Below are 17,522 nucleotides of genomic sequence, written 5' to 3' on the forward strand. Positions count from 1 at the left end.
TATGCATGCATCATGAACTTAATTTAGAATTCTTTGTGTTTCATATAAAGTGGGAAGGTCAAAAAGAAGTGGAGGTGTAAGAACAGAAAGAACTTCAAGTTGAAAAAAGACATGAACTGCAATTATCTGCATATGCCCTATTTAGAAAAACATCTTGAAGCCATCCTTCAGTGTTAAAAAAAGAAGGTATTTGTTGACTACATTTTTAATCTTTCCATTAATTAGTTATGCTTCAGAACTCATTCATTAAATACCTTAGGAATTTTGACACACTAAATAATTATGTACTTACCAAAAAACTATTTAGAGGCAAGGATCCAAAAGATGAAACTGTACCTGTTTTTTGGATTCAGAGGTTTTAATTAATTTTAAAATGACTTTCCCTCTCTACCTTTCAACTGGCAAAAGAATCAGTATTAAGAGTAAGACCTGAGTATTTCTCCTACCAGACCAGCTGAGACAAATTCTCATGTTTCCAAGTGTACTCAAATGTGAGGGATCCTGTTTTTTTGTTTAACCCTTACAAAGCAAAAAAAATCAGACAAGATGAGAAAGGACATATTTCAATGTTCAAAGCGACAATTTACAATGATGTTATAACAGTTATGAACATCTTTGCACCAAATAACACAGCAACAATCACTATTAGCACAAACTACAGGAGGTGCAAGGAGACATAGAAAAAGCACATTAGTAATAAGATACTTTAATGTGCCACTCTCCATTGAGGGGTGGATCAAGAAGGGGAGGAAAATAAGTAAAGGTATAGAAGACCTAACCAACTTACTTGGTAAGGTAGAAAACCTAAAGTTGTTTATCAAACTTTGCACCCTGATAATTTTTGTAACATTTCACTGTTTGTAATTATTCCAAAAGTAAGCTACCAAAAAATTAGAAGGAAGAGGGAGGGGAGGGGATGTGAGGGGAGGGAAAGAAGAAAAACCAGAGGAGGAGCTGGAAAGGAATGGACAGTCATCAAAATGTCAGAAGTTAACTATTTTCCTCTCTCTTTCTTAAAACATTAAGCAATCTTGAGCATTAAAGAAATTCCTCCCCTCATTTTCACTAGTAAAGTATTTTTAAATTAGAAAAGTCTGAAAGCATGCATTCCCAGTGGAAGCCACACTGAGAGGTCACAAAATGGAGCCAGTGTGATGATCTGTTAGTCAAGACACTGGCTGGGTCAGGGAAGGCCCTTCTAAAAGGTTCCAGGCCCTTCATGCGAAGCACAGGCGGCTGTGTGTACCCAGCTTCAGCTGCCTGGAAGGTGGAACCTGCAAGGGTGGGGCTGGGTCGCTCTTTGGGGCATGCAGTGCAGTCACCTCTCTCTTGCAGCATCGCACTCCAGCTCCTGCACAAGGTCACCGGGGGACCTCAATCCTAGTCCACAATCCCCTCGGACTGCCTCTCCTCTAAACCTAGGCTGGAGGTTCACCACCAGGAGGAGTTCCCGAAGCTTGTCTCCACATCTGTCTCTTCATGGGTTATCCAAATGACAGACTGGTAGAGGACAGGGTCTTTGCTGGGTCTCGTGAACCTAAGCGACCCCACCGGCCCACTTGCAGCCTCTGCCCGCGTCATGCCTCGTCACCCCTCTTGCTTACTTCTGCCTTGGGCGATCACTTCCAGGTCAAAACATTCTCTTCTTTGAACAAAAACCTTCTGGGTGCTTTTTGGCAGAACCATTCTTTGTTAGAAGCCCATGGAAAAAAACAAATGAAAGGCTGCCAGAGAAGTGTACATATAATTTGACTCATTTAGCCCAGAGATGAAAAGTCTCCAAATCCCAAGATTTTTGAGGAGGGTGGACAAAAAGTACACACTCAAGGAAATAAAATACGACAGAAGTGTGATGAGGTTGGTCCACTGCCCAGAGGCGCTGAGTTCACTTCTACCGCGTCAGCGCGCAAAACCAACTACCATTTCGTTCGAAAGGGAAAAGAGAAAATGCACGTTGTCTGTCTCACTGAGCAAATGACTGCAGCTTAGCGGATGCAGCTCTGCACTCGGGGCTTTCTCCACCCTTCTTTTTAGGAAAGAAGCCACCCAGGTGACGCTCTAATGAACAATATGGGCAACGCGAGTGGCAACGAGTGCACAGCTGAGGCCATTTACCACAAGGGTCCTCACGTTCCCATAAGACATTTGATGTCTGCTCTCCCCCCACCACTGACCTGAATGTGCAGGAAAAGAAAATACAGCTGTTTGGGGCTTGTGCTTTCCCCCCTTCCTGAACCAAACAAGAATGGGTGCGGTCTGTATACGCTTCACTTTGCCACGAAGGATCGTGCTGACCAAATGCACACTTGCTATGAAGGATTATATTCGACTCCTTTATAGTCCAGGAAACAGAGCAAGCACTAAGTAGCACCAAACACACTCACAGCGCTGGCTAAACAGATAAGAAAAGGTTTACGAAAAACAGTGTCCAGTCCCTTGCAACCTGCGCCGGTTTCTCTAACTCTTACAAATGTAGCCGGGCCTGTTTTCCTAGGCGGGGTCATCGTTTCTCAGCTCCCAGTCCTATCCTTGCCAGGTAATTGTGCTTTTTGAGACCAGTTCTTCATTTTTGTGCTGGATTTTGCTTTTGCGGTCGCTAAAATACATCATCAGTCAATCTTGTACTTAAGACAATAAGTGGCATTCGAGCTACGGTTGGTTGACCTCGGAAGCTAAAAAGAATCTGATAGTTTAAAATTGAGCTCATTTTTCATAAGACACAAGCCAGGAAAAATGTGATCAGAATGGAGCTGACATCCTGCGATTCTAACTTATTTTACTTGCGGTAAAAACAGGAATGATTCTCCTCTGACTTCATTATTGCTTCCTTTTATAGCTATGTGGACTTCATGAACTTGCAGCTGACATTTCGGCAAAAAAAGTAATCTAAAATATCAGTTAGCATTTGTTCTCCCAATATGTATATTACACTGTCCCCAAACATGTAATTTTTTTTTTTTTTAAATGTTGTCATTTACATTCCCTGTCTCTACCTTGTTAGTACAACTAACTACAGGGTCTCTGAATTTTAGAATGAATTACCTATTAGCCACACAATTTCCCTGGTTTGTGAACAGACAGAACCAGCTTTAAAAGCTTAAATCTACTTGCATCGTGACTGCTCCAATACAGTGGGTCAGTTTCACTTATGGCCTCACCACTTCCAGTCACTACTTAGGTCCACTGTGATGAGGCCAAAAGATCTAGAGTAAGATGACGTGTACTCAAGCCCTAACTCATTGGCTAGCTGGGCAAGTCACCAAACGTTTGGGGGCCTCACTGTGCTCACCTCTGAAGGCAAGGGCTGCGGGTAGACGGGTCCTATCGCCCTCTGAGACTAGCATTCTAGGTTGCTCACCTGACAGTCATTCCACGAGCCATCTTCACACTTCCCCACGCGGAGGGACGGCCGAGTCAGGCTACCATCGGCTCTCGTCTAAAAGCAAGACTACTGCTGCCGAAGAAAGTTCAGCCCAAGCCTCCCGCACCCCTTAGGCTGGGACCTTCCGAAGCAGCAGCCCCAGTTTTCACTAAGGTTCACCCTCTCATTCCTGCCCCAGTTGCCAAAGTCAGCAAGCAGAGGAAACCCCCTTAAGAAGCCCGAGAAGCAGAACCTCTTCAGGCTGCTGGGCCTGCGCCGCCAGCCCAGGGAAGTGCACGGTACCTAAAATAGCCACGACCTCGTCGTCCTGAATGACCTCCAGGGACCCGGACACCACGAAGCAGAGGGCGTCCACGCTCTCGCCCGCGTGGTAGATGAGGTCGCCGGGCGCGCAGTGGATGGTCTGGAACTCCACGGCCAGGGCGCGCAGGCACCCGTCGCTGGCCAGCCGGAAAGCGGGGTGCTCGTTGAAAACCTTCCTGTTCAGGTGAACGCAGATGTCGGCCCTCATGTCCTTGGGGCAGATGGACAGAACCTGAGGGGGGCGGGAGATGGAAAAGTGAGAAGAAAAGAGAAAGCGGCTAGTTCAGAGAAAAGTCACCCAACAAATGCGCATTGGCCCAAATCTGCGACACCCTCCACTGGGCGCTGGGAAGGAAAGGTGGAGGACACGCAGCTCTGCTCTCAAGGACCCCGGGAGCCAGCGAGGGGTGCTGAGCACCTGGGCCCTTTCAATACCCGCTGGGGAGTGAGGCTGGGGGGGGTGCGGATCTGTCGTGGGGGGAGCGCAGCCTCAAGGCGAAAAGCGAGCGCCACTTCCCCCCCAGGCCAGGTAAAACAGGGCGCTAGCGTTCATGCCAGCCTCACTGGCTTCAGAACTTTTACAACTAAATTAAAATTCAGGATAATGTGCTTTATTCCACATTGGAGGCGCATTTATAGAAATCAGTTATAAGAAAACAAAATCATGCCCTGGCGGTGCCCTGGGGGGTTTGGCTCCGTGCTTGGGGCGTCCGCCCGAGGAGAGAAGGTCCTGGGTTCAGTTCCAGCCACGGGCCGGTACCTGGCCTCGGCGGCAGGCTTGGCCCCGGTGGGGCACAAACAGGAGGCAACCCCGCGATCTCTCTCTCCCCCTCCCCATCCCACTCTCTCTGAAAAGACAATGGAAAAAACATCCTCCAGTGAAGATTAAAAAATACAAAAACAATCAACAAAAGCACCCTTTGTGACTTTACGTGCTGTTACTGGCTGATATAACTCCACTTTCAATGTATATTTTTCCACTCCAATTTTTTTTTTTTTTAATTTTACAGATGAATTTATATTCAAGAAGTGAAAAGTGTATTCACCAGCCTTCTGTAGGGTGTAGGCAACTGCAAAGGTCAACGCCCGCAGAGTGGGCACATCATTTGCTGGCAGCCCTTGCCCTCTGGTCTTTATTGCCTATGGACTGCTGAGGAACAGCAGAGTTCAGGCTCTAGGCACCCCTTAGGAGAGCCAGGGTTAGAGAGCTTTTATTGCCGATAACTTTCAGACAGGGCAATTAAAGACCCAGATTTCAACGGACATTATCATATTTAATCAGAGCGTCATCGAGCAAGATACGATCACAGAAGTCAATACCACCCACTCTAAAGATGCATGTGCAAACTCACTTAGAACTTTCTCCCAATCCCCATGGTAAACTATTCTTTAGAATCAGAAATGATTTTCTTTGCTAAGCTTTCAATCACTCAAGCTGAAGTCCAAGTTGATCCCCCCCGCCCCCCATGAAGTTACACTGAATAATGTTTTAATATAAAATCGTTTTCTTTCCTACACCAATTGCATTTTAAGCTTTAAAAAATTACCTAAAGCTTAAAATAATCCTCTGATGATTCCTTTTATTTGGTGCTCACTATCAATGAAAAGTTGGTTACTTCCCTGTGTAGGAGACAAGCCCATCATAAATGTAAAGACCATTAATTAAATTATGCTTTTAGTATCCCTTCCCTTAACCATTCCTAAAACTGTACATATCATTTCACATAGTTAGTGTCTCTGTTGGTTTTTTCATACTCCTTGGAATTCCTAGAGGTAATAGGAATCAGCCAACCTAGCTGTCTGAAAAATCTCATCTTTGAGGAAACGCATGACTAACAGAGCTTCAAAAGCAATTGGTACTTTCTTTGCACATCAGTTGTTTTCCATAATAATGTAATGTTTTCTTTAATATATTAACTTTTAGTGACTTCTGACAACACTAGTCATTCAGTAGGCACTCACTAAGTTTCCTGTATGGGGTACGCCACTGCATTAAGCCCTTGGAACTAGAAGGATAAATAAGACCCTGTATTTGCCTTGGAGGAGATAACCATGTAGTAGGGGGAGTTAGATGTGTAAAGAGACAATTATAACACAATGAGGGCATGGCCAAGTGACATGGGACATGTGCTGCTTAGCAGTCATTACTTATGACTTAGAGGTAGCATAAAAGATTGGGCTCAAGAGGACAGGTCTGGGTGCAAATCTATCACTTACTACCTCTGTAACCTAAGGTTTTAAATCTCTCGAAGTCTTCATAGGCTCATTACAGGAATTAAATGAAAGGGCTTGAGTTTAGCCCAGTTCAGCCTAGCACATGGCAAGGGCTAAAGAAAAGCTAGTTTTTATTACCCTTATTGAAAATGAGTATTCCTACAAAGTTTATTGCCGCCTTTAGCTCCTTACAAAAGCAATTTGCTATTTTGTCATTTTCTACCCTGGTCTAAATTTTGTATCTTGGCTGTTTGATGAGATTTCAGGCACAAATATTTCAGCATGAACCTAAAGATATTTCAAGCACTAGCTAATGTTAATGTTTTTCTTAGGTTGAAAATAAAGTTAGTGCTAGGAAAGCAAAAAGGAAAAATAATTTTAAAATACACACACACATTAACATTACACTGAATACCTTAATGGAAAAATGGATCACTCTATTTCTATTCCATTTACCTTACAGAATTTTCATTGTTTTATTTTTTTATTTTTTTTAATATGTCTTTACTGATTTCAGAGAGAGGAAGGAAGAGGGGGAGAGAGAAATAGAAACATCAATGATGAGCGAGAGTCATTGACCAGCTGCACGCCCCCAACTGGGGATCGAGCCTGAAAGCAGGGCATGTGCCCTGACCGGGAATCAAACACCATCTCCCAGCTCATAGGTAGATGCTCAACCGCTGAGCCACGCCAGCCAGGCAGAATTTTCATTGTTTTAGATTCATTTTGGTAATAGTCATTTTATGTTATTTTAATTGTTTCTTTCAGGATTCATGCTGCAAATGAAATCTTCCAATGTTAGCAACATTCTGTGTTTAGTGGCATATCAAAAGAGGATTTTTATTATTTTAAGTTCATCTTTCCTTTTTTTTTTTTACTTCACTTATGACACTGATCTATCATTTTGATTGATGGTATATACTAAAGTCCATATGTCATAAACTGACAAGTTAAAACTTAGTGTTAAAACAGACCAAAGCCACACCCAGCTCTGTCCCCATCCCTAGATAGTATGTGTGTCTGTCATCCAAATATGAGTATGGTATTATTTTTTCTGTAAATGAAGGCACTAATAAATGTCTTAGGTAGTAAAAATTTAGTTCAAGTGATAAAATTATCATTCAAGATGACACTAAGAACTGGCCCATTATTCCCAGTTTCAATGTACTCAGACTTGAATGTCACATCCAATCTCTTTAAGTTCCCTAATGGGTGTCTCATAGTTGTAAACAAATGAAATTACATTTCAGTAGAAAACATTGAAGTTAAAGTGACTTTTATTTGTCCCCAGGGTTGATTATTTATCCCCTCTTCATATCAGGATACTTATAAATTAAATTCTTAGTTTAGACAATAAGTTTTCTCTTTGGAGGAGCTATGGCTGTATATAAGGAATCATTTTTAGAATTCTGTAAATAATTTCGGGGGGCGCGGGGAAAGAATGCCATGGTCTGGAAAACAAAAACTCTTGAAATTATCTATGATACCATTTCTATTAAACCCAAGATCAAGAGGTATCTTAACAGACATCCCTCAGGCTCCAAAGACTTAACCTCAGCACTGCAACTAGAGAACTCTTAGTACAACACAAATATGACCATGTTATCTCGCTTTCTTAAAATAGCCAGTGGTTTGCTTCCCCAAGTAAAGCCGAGGTCCTAACCAAGCGTACAAGGCCCTTTATGATGGAGCTTCCTCCAGCTACAACTCTTTCTACCCCGCTCCAAGCCTGCATTCCGTCACAAGGTATTTCTCACCCTCCGAACCTGCCACACTCTCTCACGACTCTGCTGTTCCTTCTGACTGGCATGTCCCATCATCTCCTTCTCTGCCTACTCACCTCTCATTCATCCACAAAGCACACACCATCCCTCTCTCTGCCAAAAGTTCAATTTATAGACAACTCTGTCATAGAATTTGGTAATGTATAGAAAGGGAAAATGAGAGTAAGAGGTGTTGTGATCTGTTGTTGTTGTTTTTAAATAATAGCACACAGTAGTAACATTGAATTATCAGAGTTCAAAGGACTTCAGCTTCATGATTTCAAGTATTTTTTTCAGCAGCAAAGTCATTCTTTGTAGGGTATTTTAAATGAAATATTCCTTATGCCCAATAGATAAAACTGATACAAGCAGAATTATGCTAGATGAAGCTCCCACTGGGCTCCACAAGGGCACGGTCAGCCATTCATTTAACTCCCAGTTACTGAGTGCTAGTTACGGGTTAGTTACCTGGTGGATACTGGGTAGGCCATCCAGCCAGACCCGTGAGCAAAAACTCTCATAGTGCCTGCCTCCCTGGAGCTCCCGGTCAGGAAGAGCTTGAAAAAATCACTGTTCCTAGTCCAATGCCCCATTTTACAGATAAGACAAATGTATAGCATAAAAGTTATGTGATCTGCTCAAGGCTTCTCAATGAATTAGTCAAAGCTTTTGATTTCCAACTTTTAAACCTCCTCAATGAAGCTTTAGCCAGGAATAAAGTATAACATCTGGCACTTTCTGATGTTTTTTGGTTCTTTGCATAGTACAGAAATATAAATGCTGATTTCTGAAAATCATTTAGAGTCCAATTAATCAAAACATAGTTTATTTATTAGGAAATCACTAATGTCACCACCACAGAACTGCCTAGATTTCTTTGCAAATTTGTTTTCATTCCGAAACACTTTAATTTTAGCTCCAATAAATGCATTATATGTTTTAGTGTACTGATAAAGACATGAGGATTCGTTGATAAATTACTTATTTATCACATTACTATTAGCCAAAAGGAAGTCATTTTATTTGAAATATAATTTTTAGTATATTTATGAAAAGGGCCTAAGCTAGATATTAGCATAGAATGAACATTTGGTAAATGTCACTCTCCTTGATTCCCTTCCCCATCACTTTCATCCATTATGTTATTAGTAAGTTAAAAAGAGCTCAGAAGAAGAGTGAGACTAAATACTTTAATTAGAAGCCAAAGAGTTGAATCGAGATCCTCTAAGAAAATATTTGACTGGAGAGAGTCAAAAGAAGAAGGTTTGCCCTCTCTCCTATTCATTCTTTGAATATATATATATAAAAAATTCTACACCATAGAGGAAATAAAAATCATCCATTGCTTACACATAATTATATATTTATGTACCATTTTCATAAAACTTGAATCTCTAAAGCTTTATTTCCTGTCATAATCACCCAGGATCATATTATAATCATTTCCCATGTCATGAAATACTGATTTAAAAATATAATTTGAATCACTGCATAATATTCCATTATATAATTGAACACAATTAACTAATGCATTATAAGTAGATATTGAGATTTTTATTTTCCCTTTCATAAATCAAGTTGTAACAAATACCCTGTACCTATATCTAATTGTTTAAGGACAGATTTTTTTTAGAAGTAAAATTAATGGATAAAATATAAAATCATTTTTAAGTCTCTTGACAAATTGCCTTTCAGAAAAGGTGTACCAAACTACACTCATATCAGTAGTGAATGAGAGTATTTTACATATTTTTGATAATCCCCGTGAAATTTTCCATTTGCATTTGAAAGAGGAAAGACAGCTTCTCTTCTGTGAAACGGAAGGAGATTCTATAGTGTAATGACACAGAAGGCTGGAGCGCTTTAGTCTCAGCAGAGGAGGTCCCCTATCACTGCACCCTGTTCAGTGGCCACAGACTGGGCACTTTCAGTCAATCTGTAACCAATTTCTAATGGGAAAATGGGGACGACAGGGATGATTTCACTCAGTGCCTGAAAGTAATGAACTAAGCAAGGCTCCCCCTTGAGGTCTGTTACTGCTCTAAAGTAAATTATTTTATTGATTATAAAAATCCTCTATCAGGGATAATACAGTGTCAGCTATTTTTAGTAATAATTGATAAGTGAGGAAGGTTCCCATTTTCTTTCTTAGGATAAAGGAATAAATGCATTCATGACATTTTGCTAGACATTGAAGCTACCACTGACATTCTTTAAAAGTATCGCTTTCTTTGATGCAGTTAAGTTATGCACCGATTAATCTCTCCTCACCAATCCAATGAATTGGTGCTAAGTTAGTGAAAATCCATGCGAGGAGTCAGGCAAGTGACATTTAAACGTTAAACATTTTAACGGTCCTTCCTGGGAATGGGGTGCTCAGACTGCCAACAAATGAAGTAATGTTCTCTACAGGTATTCAATTCTCATTCATTTTTATGGGAAGAAAAGAAAGTTCCCCTTACTTAAAAAACAAAACCAAAAACCTTAACCAGGCAGCCACGTGACCAAGGGAAAGCAGTGTCTGGATGTAAGTCTGCCAACTCCTGGGGTTATCAGAGCTTCCAAGGAATTAACTCGGGAACAATGTAATGAAATAAAACCAAAGCAATGAACTTCCATTACTTAAGACTGAAAGGTCATATTTAGCAACACAAGGCTGCTATAACCAGCAAGAGGTTATAGGTTAAAATTCATGGTTTAGAGATAAATTTCCCGTGAACGGACTTCGTGTGTAAAAGTGAGGCTTAACTTTTTTGTTTAAAAAATATAGAGAACTAATTCTATCAAGTTTTTCATGGCCTTGGTTTTGCCCTAGTGTGACTAATGAAAAAAACTGTTACCATTTCTGAACTTGTTAAAAAATGCTGCAGATGTTTGGGGACCCTAACTCCCCAAAGCCAGGGCTCTAATGAAGCTGAGACTTTCTGTTGTGTTGTTCCCTTAATCTTACGACTGTACTTTTGAGTGTGCTTGTATTTGACTAAATAATACTTTTCAATATATTAGAAAATATTAGGCAATATTTTCCAAAATTAGAAATATATTTTAAAATATATTTGATGAATTACCCAGAGTGGAAATAATATTGGAAACAACCTGGCCGTGATCTTTTTACAGTCGCCTAAGATAAATGAGGCTCCCAGCTTCTTTCAAAGAATGAGTTGCTCACATTTACTGCGGTGGAAGTGAACTGGTTCCGCTATTACCTGGCTGTACTGGCGAAGCTGAACACGGATACCTACCTTCAGGCTCAACAATTTCACTTCTAGGTATATGTCCACCAGAAAGGTCTGTGATGAACCAAACCACACGAAATAGAGTGTCTATAGCAGCACTATTCATAATAGCTCCAAAATGAAAATTACCCAAAGATCCTTAAACACTAGAATAAATAAATACATTGTGGCGTGTTCACACAATGGACTGCTACTGAGCAACAAGAAAGATTGTGATGATGAAAGCTTAGGTCTCAATCTACTATCCTTCCAGTAAAGAGAGCAAACTAAAATTCCTAAAGATAAGCAGCATCTGTCTTTCAAATTATTTATACAATTTAATATACCTACACACACACACACACACACACACCCCAAGTCTAAAAAATGAGGTAGTCAAAAGTAGTCACAGAGTAGTAAATAAAGCCAAGGATATGTGGGCTGAATACATTTACTTATATTACACCTAATTCTAAAAAGAATTTGAGATTTGATTATAAAAAAGGACATATCTATACATGTGTGTGTGTATATACATGTATATATGTGTATATACAGGCAGATAAATATCAAATGTATGGAAAATAACAACTAGACAGTTAAATTGTCTTGAAAAGATTTAAAAAATTAGAAAGTAAAAAAAAAACAAAAAAACACTAAATGAGACAAAATGAAATACCAACATTTGAACAACTGAGATCACATTGAAACATTTTTTTCATAACTCTAACACTCACATATAGATTGTAGATAGGGTGTGTGGACATACATGTCAGTGTGTGTACATGTCAGATGTACTCTAAAATCAGAAACCTTTCAAAGAGCGCCGTGCTCTTCCACTCACTCTCCCAATATGCTGCCATTTATCAGGCTAGACCCCAATCAATATGTTCTTGTGAGTAAAGCCTGTTATATTAATATTTATAGTTGAAATAGGCCAGCAGCATTAGACTGAGCTTTCTGGTAAATTAAACCCGTCACTATAAGCAAAGTGAGTTTAGCTCTCTGGGACCAGAGGAAGAGACAAAAGGATATAATTATTTGAATATTTATATGCACAAATATGCTTCCTAGAGTTTCTATGGCAGTAACTCATGCATAAGTAAAATATAAGAAACAACATATAGACTATAACAAATGTAATAAAATGTAACATGTAAAATAAATGTAATTTTAAAAGTTAAGAAAATGAAAAGAAAAGCCTTAGATTGAAAGAACATCATTGTATAATATATCCCACAAATGAGTCATATCCAAGACTATGAAAAACTCCTGCAAACCAATAGGAAAAAGGCAGACAACATTTTAAAAAATTAGTCTGCTGTCTTAATTGTGTATCAATTCTGTATATAAGACCCAAATAACAGAACAGTGAATATTGCTAGTTAATTGCTTACTTAATAGTACATATGCTGTGATGGTGACTAAAATGTTTCAACATTTTTAGGACCAAAAATAAGCTCATTTTTCTTATCTGCATGAACCCACTTAGTAGCATAGGGGGAAAATATATATGCATATATATATTTATAGTTATATAAATATTTACATATTTATATTTATTTAGTTTTAAGTGTAAGAAATACTTTTAAAATTCATTAGTACTCTACAACATCCTAGAAAACAACCATGTTTTTGATATAGCATGTTGTTTTAACATTATTTAAAGTGTTTGGGGGAAATTAGCTGTATGTGAATTTTGGTTTGTTTATTACCTATATTAACATTTGTCAACAATGACTTCATAACTGAGAAACTAGACATGTCAGTAACACTATTCATAAATCAAACCTATCGCAATTCTAATCATCCAGGAAATGTCCATGAATAACAGAGCAAGTGAAAATGTCCATGAATAAGAGAAAAGACTGTCACAGAGCATGTAGGATTTTCATGAAACAGACACTCTTGGATGTCGCTTAATGCTGTAAGGAACCCTACCAGAGTCCCAGATCCTGCTGACATGATCTGGTTTCTGCCCATGGCAAATCAAAGACAGCAGGTTGATAGGAATTTTGCTGGAGGTGAGAGTGCTAATTGTAAGGAAAAGCAGTAAATGAGAGCCGAATGCCAAAAAAATATTCAAAAACCGAAAATGTAATGGTAAATATGGAAACCAAAATTAAAAACATAATACCATTTATAATTCATAAAATGAAATACTTAGGTATAAATCTAACAGAACATAAACAATCTCTATCTTGAAAATTACATAATGCTGATGAAAGAAATTAAAGAACACCTAAATTAATGGGGAAAAAAATCACTTTAATGAATTGCAAGACCCAACATAGTAAATATGTCAATTTTCACCAAATTGATGTATGAGTTTATTGCAATTCTATCAAAATCCCAGCAATTTTTGCTATAGACATGGAAAAAAAGGCTTATTCTAAAATTTCTATAAGAAAGCACAAGGCCTAGAGTAGCTAAGACCATTGATAAAGTAATGAAGTAGTAGGAATCACCCTACCCAAAGTTATGACATGCTGTATAGCTATAGTAATCAAGACAGGATAGTGTTGGTGGAGGAAAGAGAGCCTTGTCAACAAATGGTGCTGGAGAAATTGGACATACATTGGCAAAAGAACACAGAAACCAAACAAACTTCAACCTAAACCTTACACCTTATACAAAAATTAACTCAAAATGCATTATGGATTTAAACATAAAATGTAAGATTATAAAACTTGAAGAGAATGAAAAGATAAACTACAAACTAAAAAAAAAACAAAAACACTTGCAAATCACATATCCAACAAGAGGCAAATATCTAAAATATATAGGAACTCTTAAAACTCCACATGAAAAAAATTCCAATTAGAAAATGGGCAAAAGACATGGAAGGATGTTTCACTGAAAAGAATACACAAGTTGAAAAATAAGCACATGAAAATATGTTCAACATCATTAACCCTTAGAGAAATATAAATTAAACCCACAATGTGATAGCTCTCTACCTAAAATAAAAAGTAGTGATAACCCTAAATGATGTGAAGATGCAGAGAAATTAGATTGTCCATATACTGCGTATACAAATTGCACATCCGCCCTGGAAACAGAGTATGACAGCTCCTTACAAAACTAAACATGTGCTCACCGGATGACCCGCAATTGCGCTCTTGGGCATTTATCCCAGAGAAATGAAAATTTATGTTCACAGAAAAACCCACACCTGAATGTTTACAGCTGCTCTGTTTGCAATAGCCCTGAACTGGAAACAACGTGAATTTCCTTCGGCGGGTGAACGGTTGAGCAAACTGCGGCGCACATGTCATGGCACACGACTCGGCAATAAAAAGGAACAAACTCGTTACAGGCAATCATTTGGATGGATCTCTAGGGATTTATGCTGAATGAAAAAAGCTAATCTCAAAATTTTGTATGATTATATTTATATAACATTCTTGAAATGACAAAATTAAAGAGCTAGAAAGAGATTAGTGGTTGCCAGGATTTAGGAAGGTGGTGAAGAGGGAGCTGACTGTGGCCGTAGATGGTAACACAGGAGACCCTGGTGATGCAATTGTTCGGTAACAACTGGTGGTGGTTACATGAATCTAAGCTTGTGATAAAAGTGTTTGGCATAGAACCGGAGGGGAGGGGGGAAGAGAAGAGCAATGATTACATGCAAAACTGGTGAAATCTGAATAAGGTTGATTCCTAGCAATGTCAAGGTCCTAGTGTGAGGAAAACTGGGTGAAGGGTATATAGAATCCCTCTGTATTAGTTCTTAGGGCTGTATGTGAATCTACAATTATCTCAAAATAAAAATGTCTTTAAAAAGCTAAAATTTTACATTAGAAAGAGCTGGAAGTTTTGCCCCTCCTTTTTGAGAGGGACAATAGCCCCACAAATAGTAAAAGCCCCCAGAACATCAAGTAACAACAGGATACTGCATTTGGTGTCATTAACACATTCTCATTGTGTTACTTTACATAAAGTAAAAAACCTCTGAGAAAGCCCCTCAGTAGGAGAACTGTCGGTGTGCCTTGGATTTACATGTGCCAGCTTGACAGGAGGATTAGCTGAATCTCACCAGGGACGACTGTGGTTTGCCCCTCTGCTCCCGAGTAGACTGAATGCCAAACCTCTGACCTGAAGCATTAGCCTCTAGCACAAAGCCACGGGCTTCAGTCCAAAAAACTCTGCTCTGGGAAATCAATCTGCAACCTTGTCATTTATAACAGAGCTCTCTATAAAATATTCCAGTTTCATCTTAAATGCCCAGAACACTTCAAAACTGTATTGAAATTTTCATTTAGACAAAGAGATTGTTTGGTCTTTGGTGATGTTTTTTAACTGAACAAACTATACTATTCTTTTCCCTTTAAAAAATCCTTTATTTATATTAAGTTTGCAAATTTTATCTAATCTAAGAAACTGAGGCAGCAGTATCAAAGAATAGGAAATAACTCCTTCCCTAAGTTCCCAGAGGTTTTCAAAGCACACTCAAACAGGTCTGTCATTGTTTACTATGTCATTTGTTCATTGATTCATTGGTCACCTATGAATGCCAGAAGCGTGCTATGTCTTTTAGATATAGACACACACAAAAATACACAGCCACTGCCTTCAGAAACCCCTAGTCTACTGGACTAGTAAGATATTTTAACAACAAAAAACCTACATCATTTCATCAATGAGATATGAGCAACAAACTGGGAAAGGCCAAATACCTGAGTGACTTAATACCTTTCCTAGGATGGTCAGCAGCCTTACGTCTATTTGTGAAATCACAGTATCTAGTATTTCAGTGGAATAGCAAACCAAGTTTCCCTTTCCTAAGGTTCAAATACAGCTCAGCAGGAATTTCAGTATTTTTTTTCTTAGGCTCAATTCATTCAGATTTTGAAAAAAATAGAAAACGAAAAGTAATTCTTGTAGAAAGTATATAATGCAGGTATTGTTTCCATTTTACAAAGGTTAGTAATAGGTGCAGGGTCTGGGTGACTTTAAAGCCTCCTGTTCTTTCTCTGACACAGCACTGCTTCTGAACACAGAGACAACAGAAATTTATCTCAGCTCATCTTGTAACCGTTGGTGGTACGCTTGAAAATAGAATCTAGGTCTCACTCAGAACGCTATCCAATGTGGTTTTCACAATTCCATGTGGCCCTTTTGGAAACATTTCCTGAAAGAGCCTTAGATTGGTACCCTGGTCCCTTTTGTAAAACCCAATCTATCTGACAGCACTTTCAACAATTTATAACAATGTGACCACCTGTCCTTCACCATGAATTTTCCAATCATTTGATATTATTTCTGCTCCTCAAACTAACCCTGACCTCCTATTCACTGCCATAATAAATGCAATCATTTTCTGCATTTAGCCTACCCCTTATCAAAAGTTTCTGACTGAATCAAAAAGCCCATACATTTCCCTGAAATACATTGTAGTTTGTCATACAGAGCCTTAAGAGAACATTAAAAGATTGGGGGTGTAGATAATGTAGTCATTGTGGAATTAAATACCTCTAAGCACCTCTACAACAGTCAAATCTTTGCACACTCTGTCAGCAGCAATTCATTAACTGGATTAAGCTCCCCAAACCATTGATCAGTCCCAATATATTCTCACTATTCATTTAACCCATCCTATCTTTACTTTTTGAATGTCTAGCACAGATTCCTATTGTTCATCATTGTAAACACTTCCTGTTATTCTTCATATTATCTATTAAAACCTCAACCCTGATTTATCCCTCTTTGGTTAGATAATATCACACAACTTTCATTTTTATAAATAATGGATAATGAATATAAATGAGTATAAATTTACAATGGGCACTCATCAATTCCTAGCGTTTCTACTATATTTCCCTGACATTTACACATTCCCACTTGTAGAATATACCTTGGAGTTTATAATAACAAGCCCATTTTCCCCAGTATGCAGTGAGCCAGGTATATAGTTTGGGGTTTTTTGTTTGTTTGTTTCAGGCATGTTTTCCTGAATTTTAAACATTAGTTCTGTTCCTTTTGTTTTATTTCATATTTTGATAGGCACCAATTACACGTATCTTGGGTCTTCATGTCTGTGTTCTTTATTACATGTTTCCACCCTTTATGCCTCTTTATTTCAATTTCATTATTTTTTTTGCTCTCTTAATTTAATCCTCTATTTATCTTCCTATAGTTATTATTGTATAATAGAAGATTGAATGTGGGCATCTTGTAATTAAGTCTTTATAAGATTATTTTATCTTTTTTCTTTCATTTATTTTCTGGCTTTGATCAGCTCCCTATATTTCTCTTTCTATACTGCAGATTTTCAGATTTCTGATTTATGAAGTACTTTCTTATCTTAAATTGCTTGTTTCACTATATTTAATTTAATTTGAGTGTTGTATCATCATTGTTTTTTATGCTTTTGTGTTGAAAAGTTTTATTTTAATTTGTTTTTTAATTTATTTTCCATTATCTTTATAGGAACCATTTTTTTCTGTTTATGATTATTTGTGATGTATTCTCTTTAACCAGCAATAGTAGGTGATCTTCCAGTGGATGCGGAGAAGGAGGAGGTGAGTAAGGCGAGGCTGCGTAAGGTGAGGTTTCTTTTGTATCTTACCAGACTTTTTGGTTCAAAGTCATCTTCTTTTGTTACTACAGTTAAGTGCAGTTTTTTCAATAAACAATACAATT

At 38.4% G+C, this 17,522-nt stretch overlaps 1 protein-coding gene across 1 annotated transcript in view; it reads right to left on the minus strand.

Moving 5' to 3' along the window:
- KCNH5 (potassium voltage-gated channel subfamily H member 5) overlaps positions 1 to 17,522 on the minus strand; it is a 218,003-nt gene that overhangs the window by 45,335 nt on the left and 155,146 nt on the right. The window contains exon 9 of the mRNA XM_081150235.1: positions 3,665 to 3,917. Within this exon, the coding sequence (XP_081006361.1) occupies positions 3,665 to 3,917 (253 nt within the window). The remainder of the gene's footprint in view (positions 1 to 3,664; positions 3,918 to 17,522) is intronic.

The sequence above is a fragment of the Miniopterus schreibersii genome (assembly GCF_964146895.1).
Source record: "Miniopterus schreibersii genome assembly, chromosome: 1".
NCBI classification, from domain to species: Eukaryota; Metazoa; Chordata; class Mammalia; order Chiroptera; family Miniopteridae; genus Miniopterus; species Miniopterus schreibersii.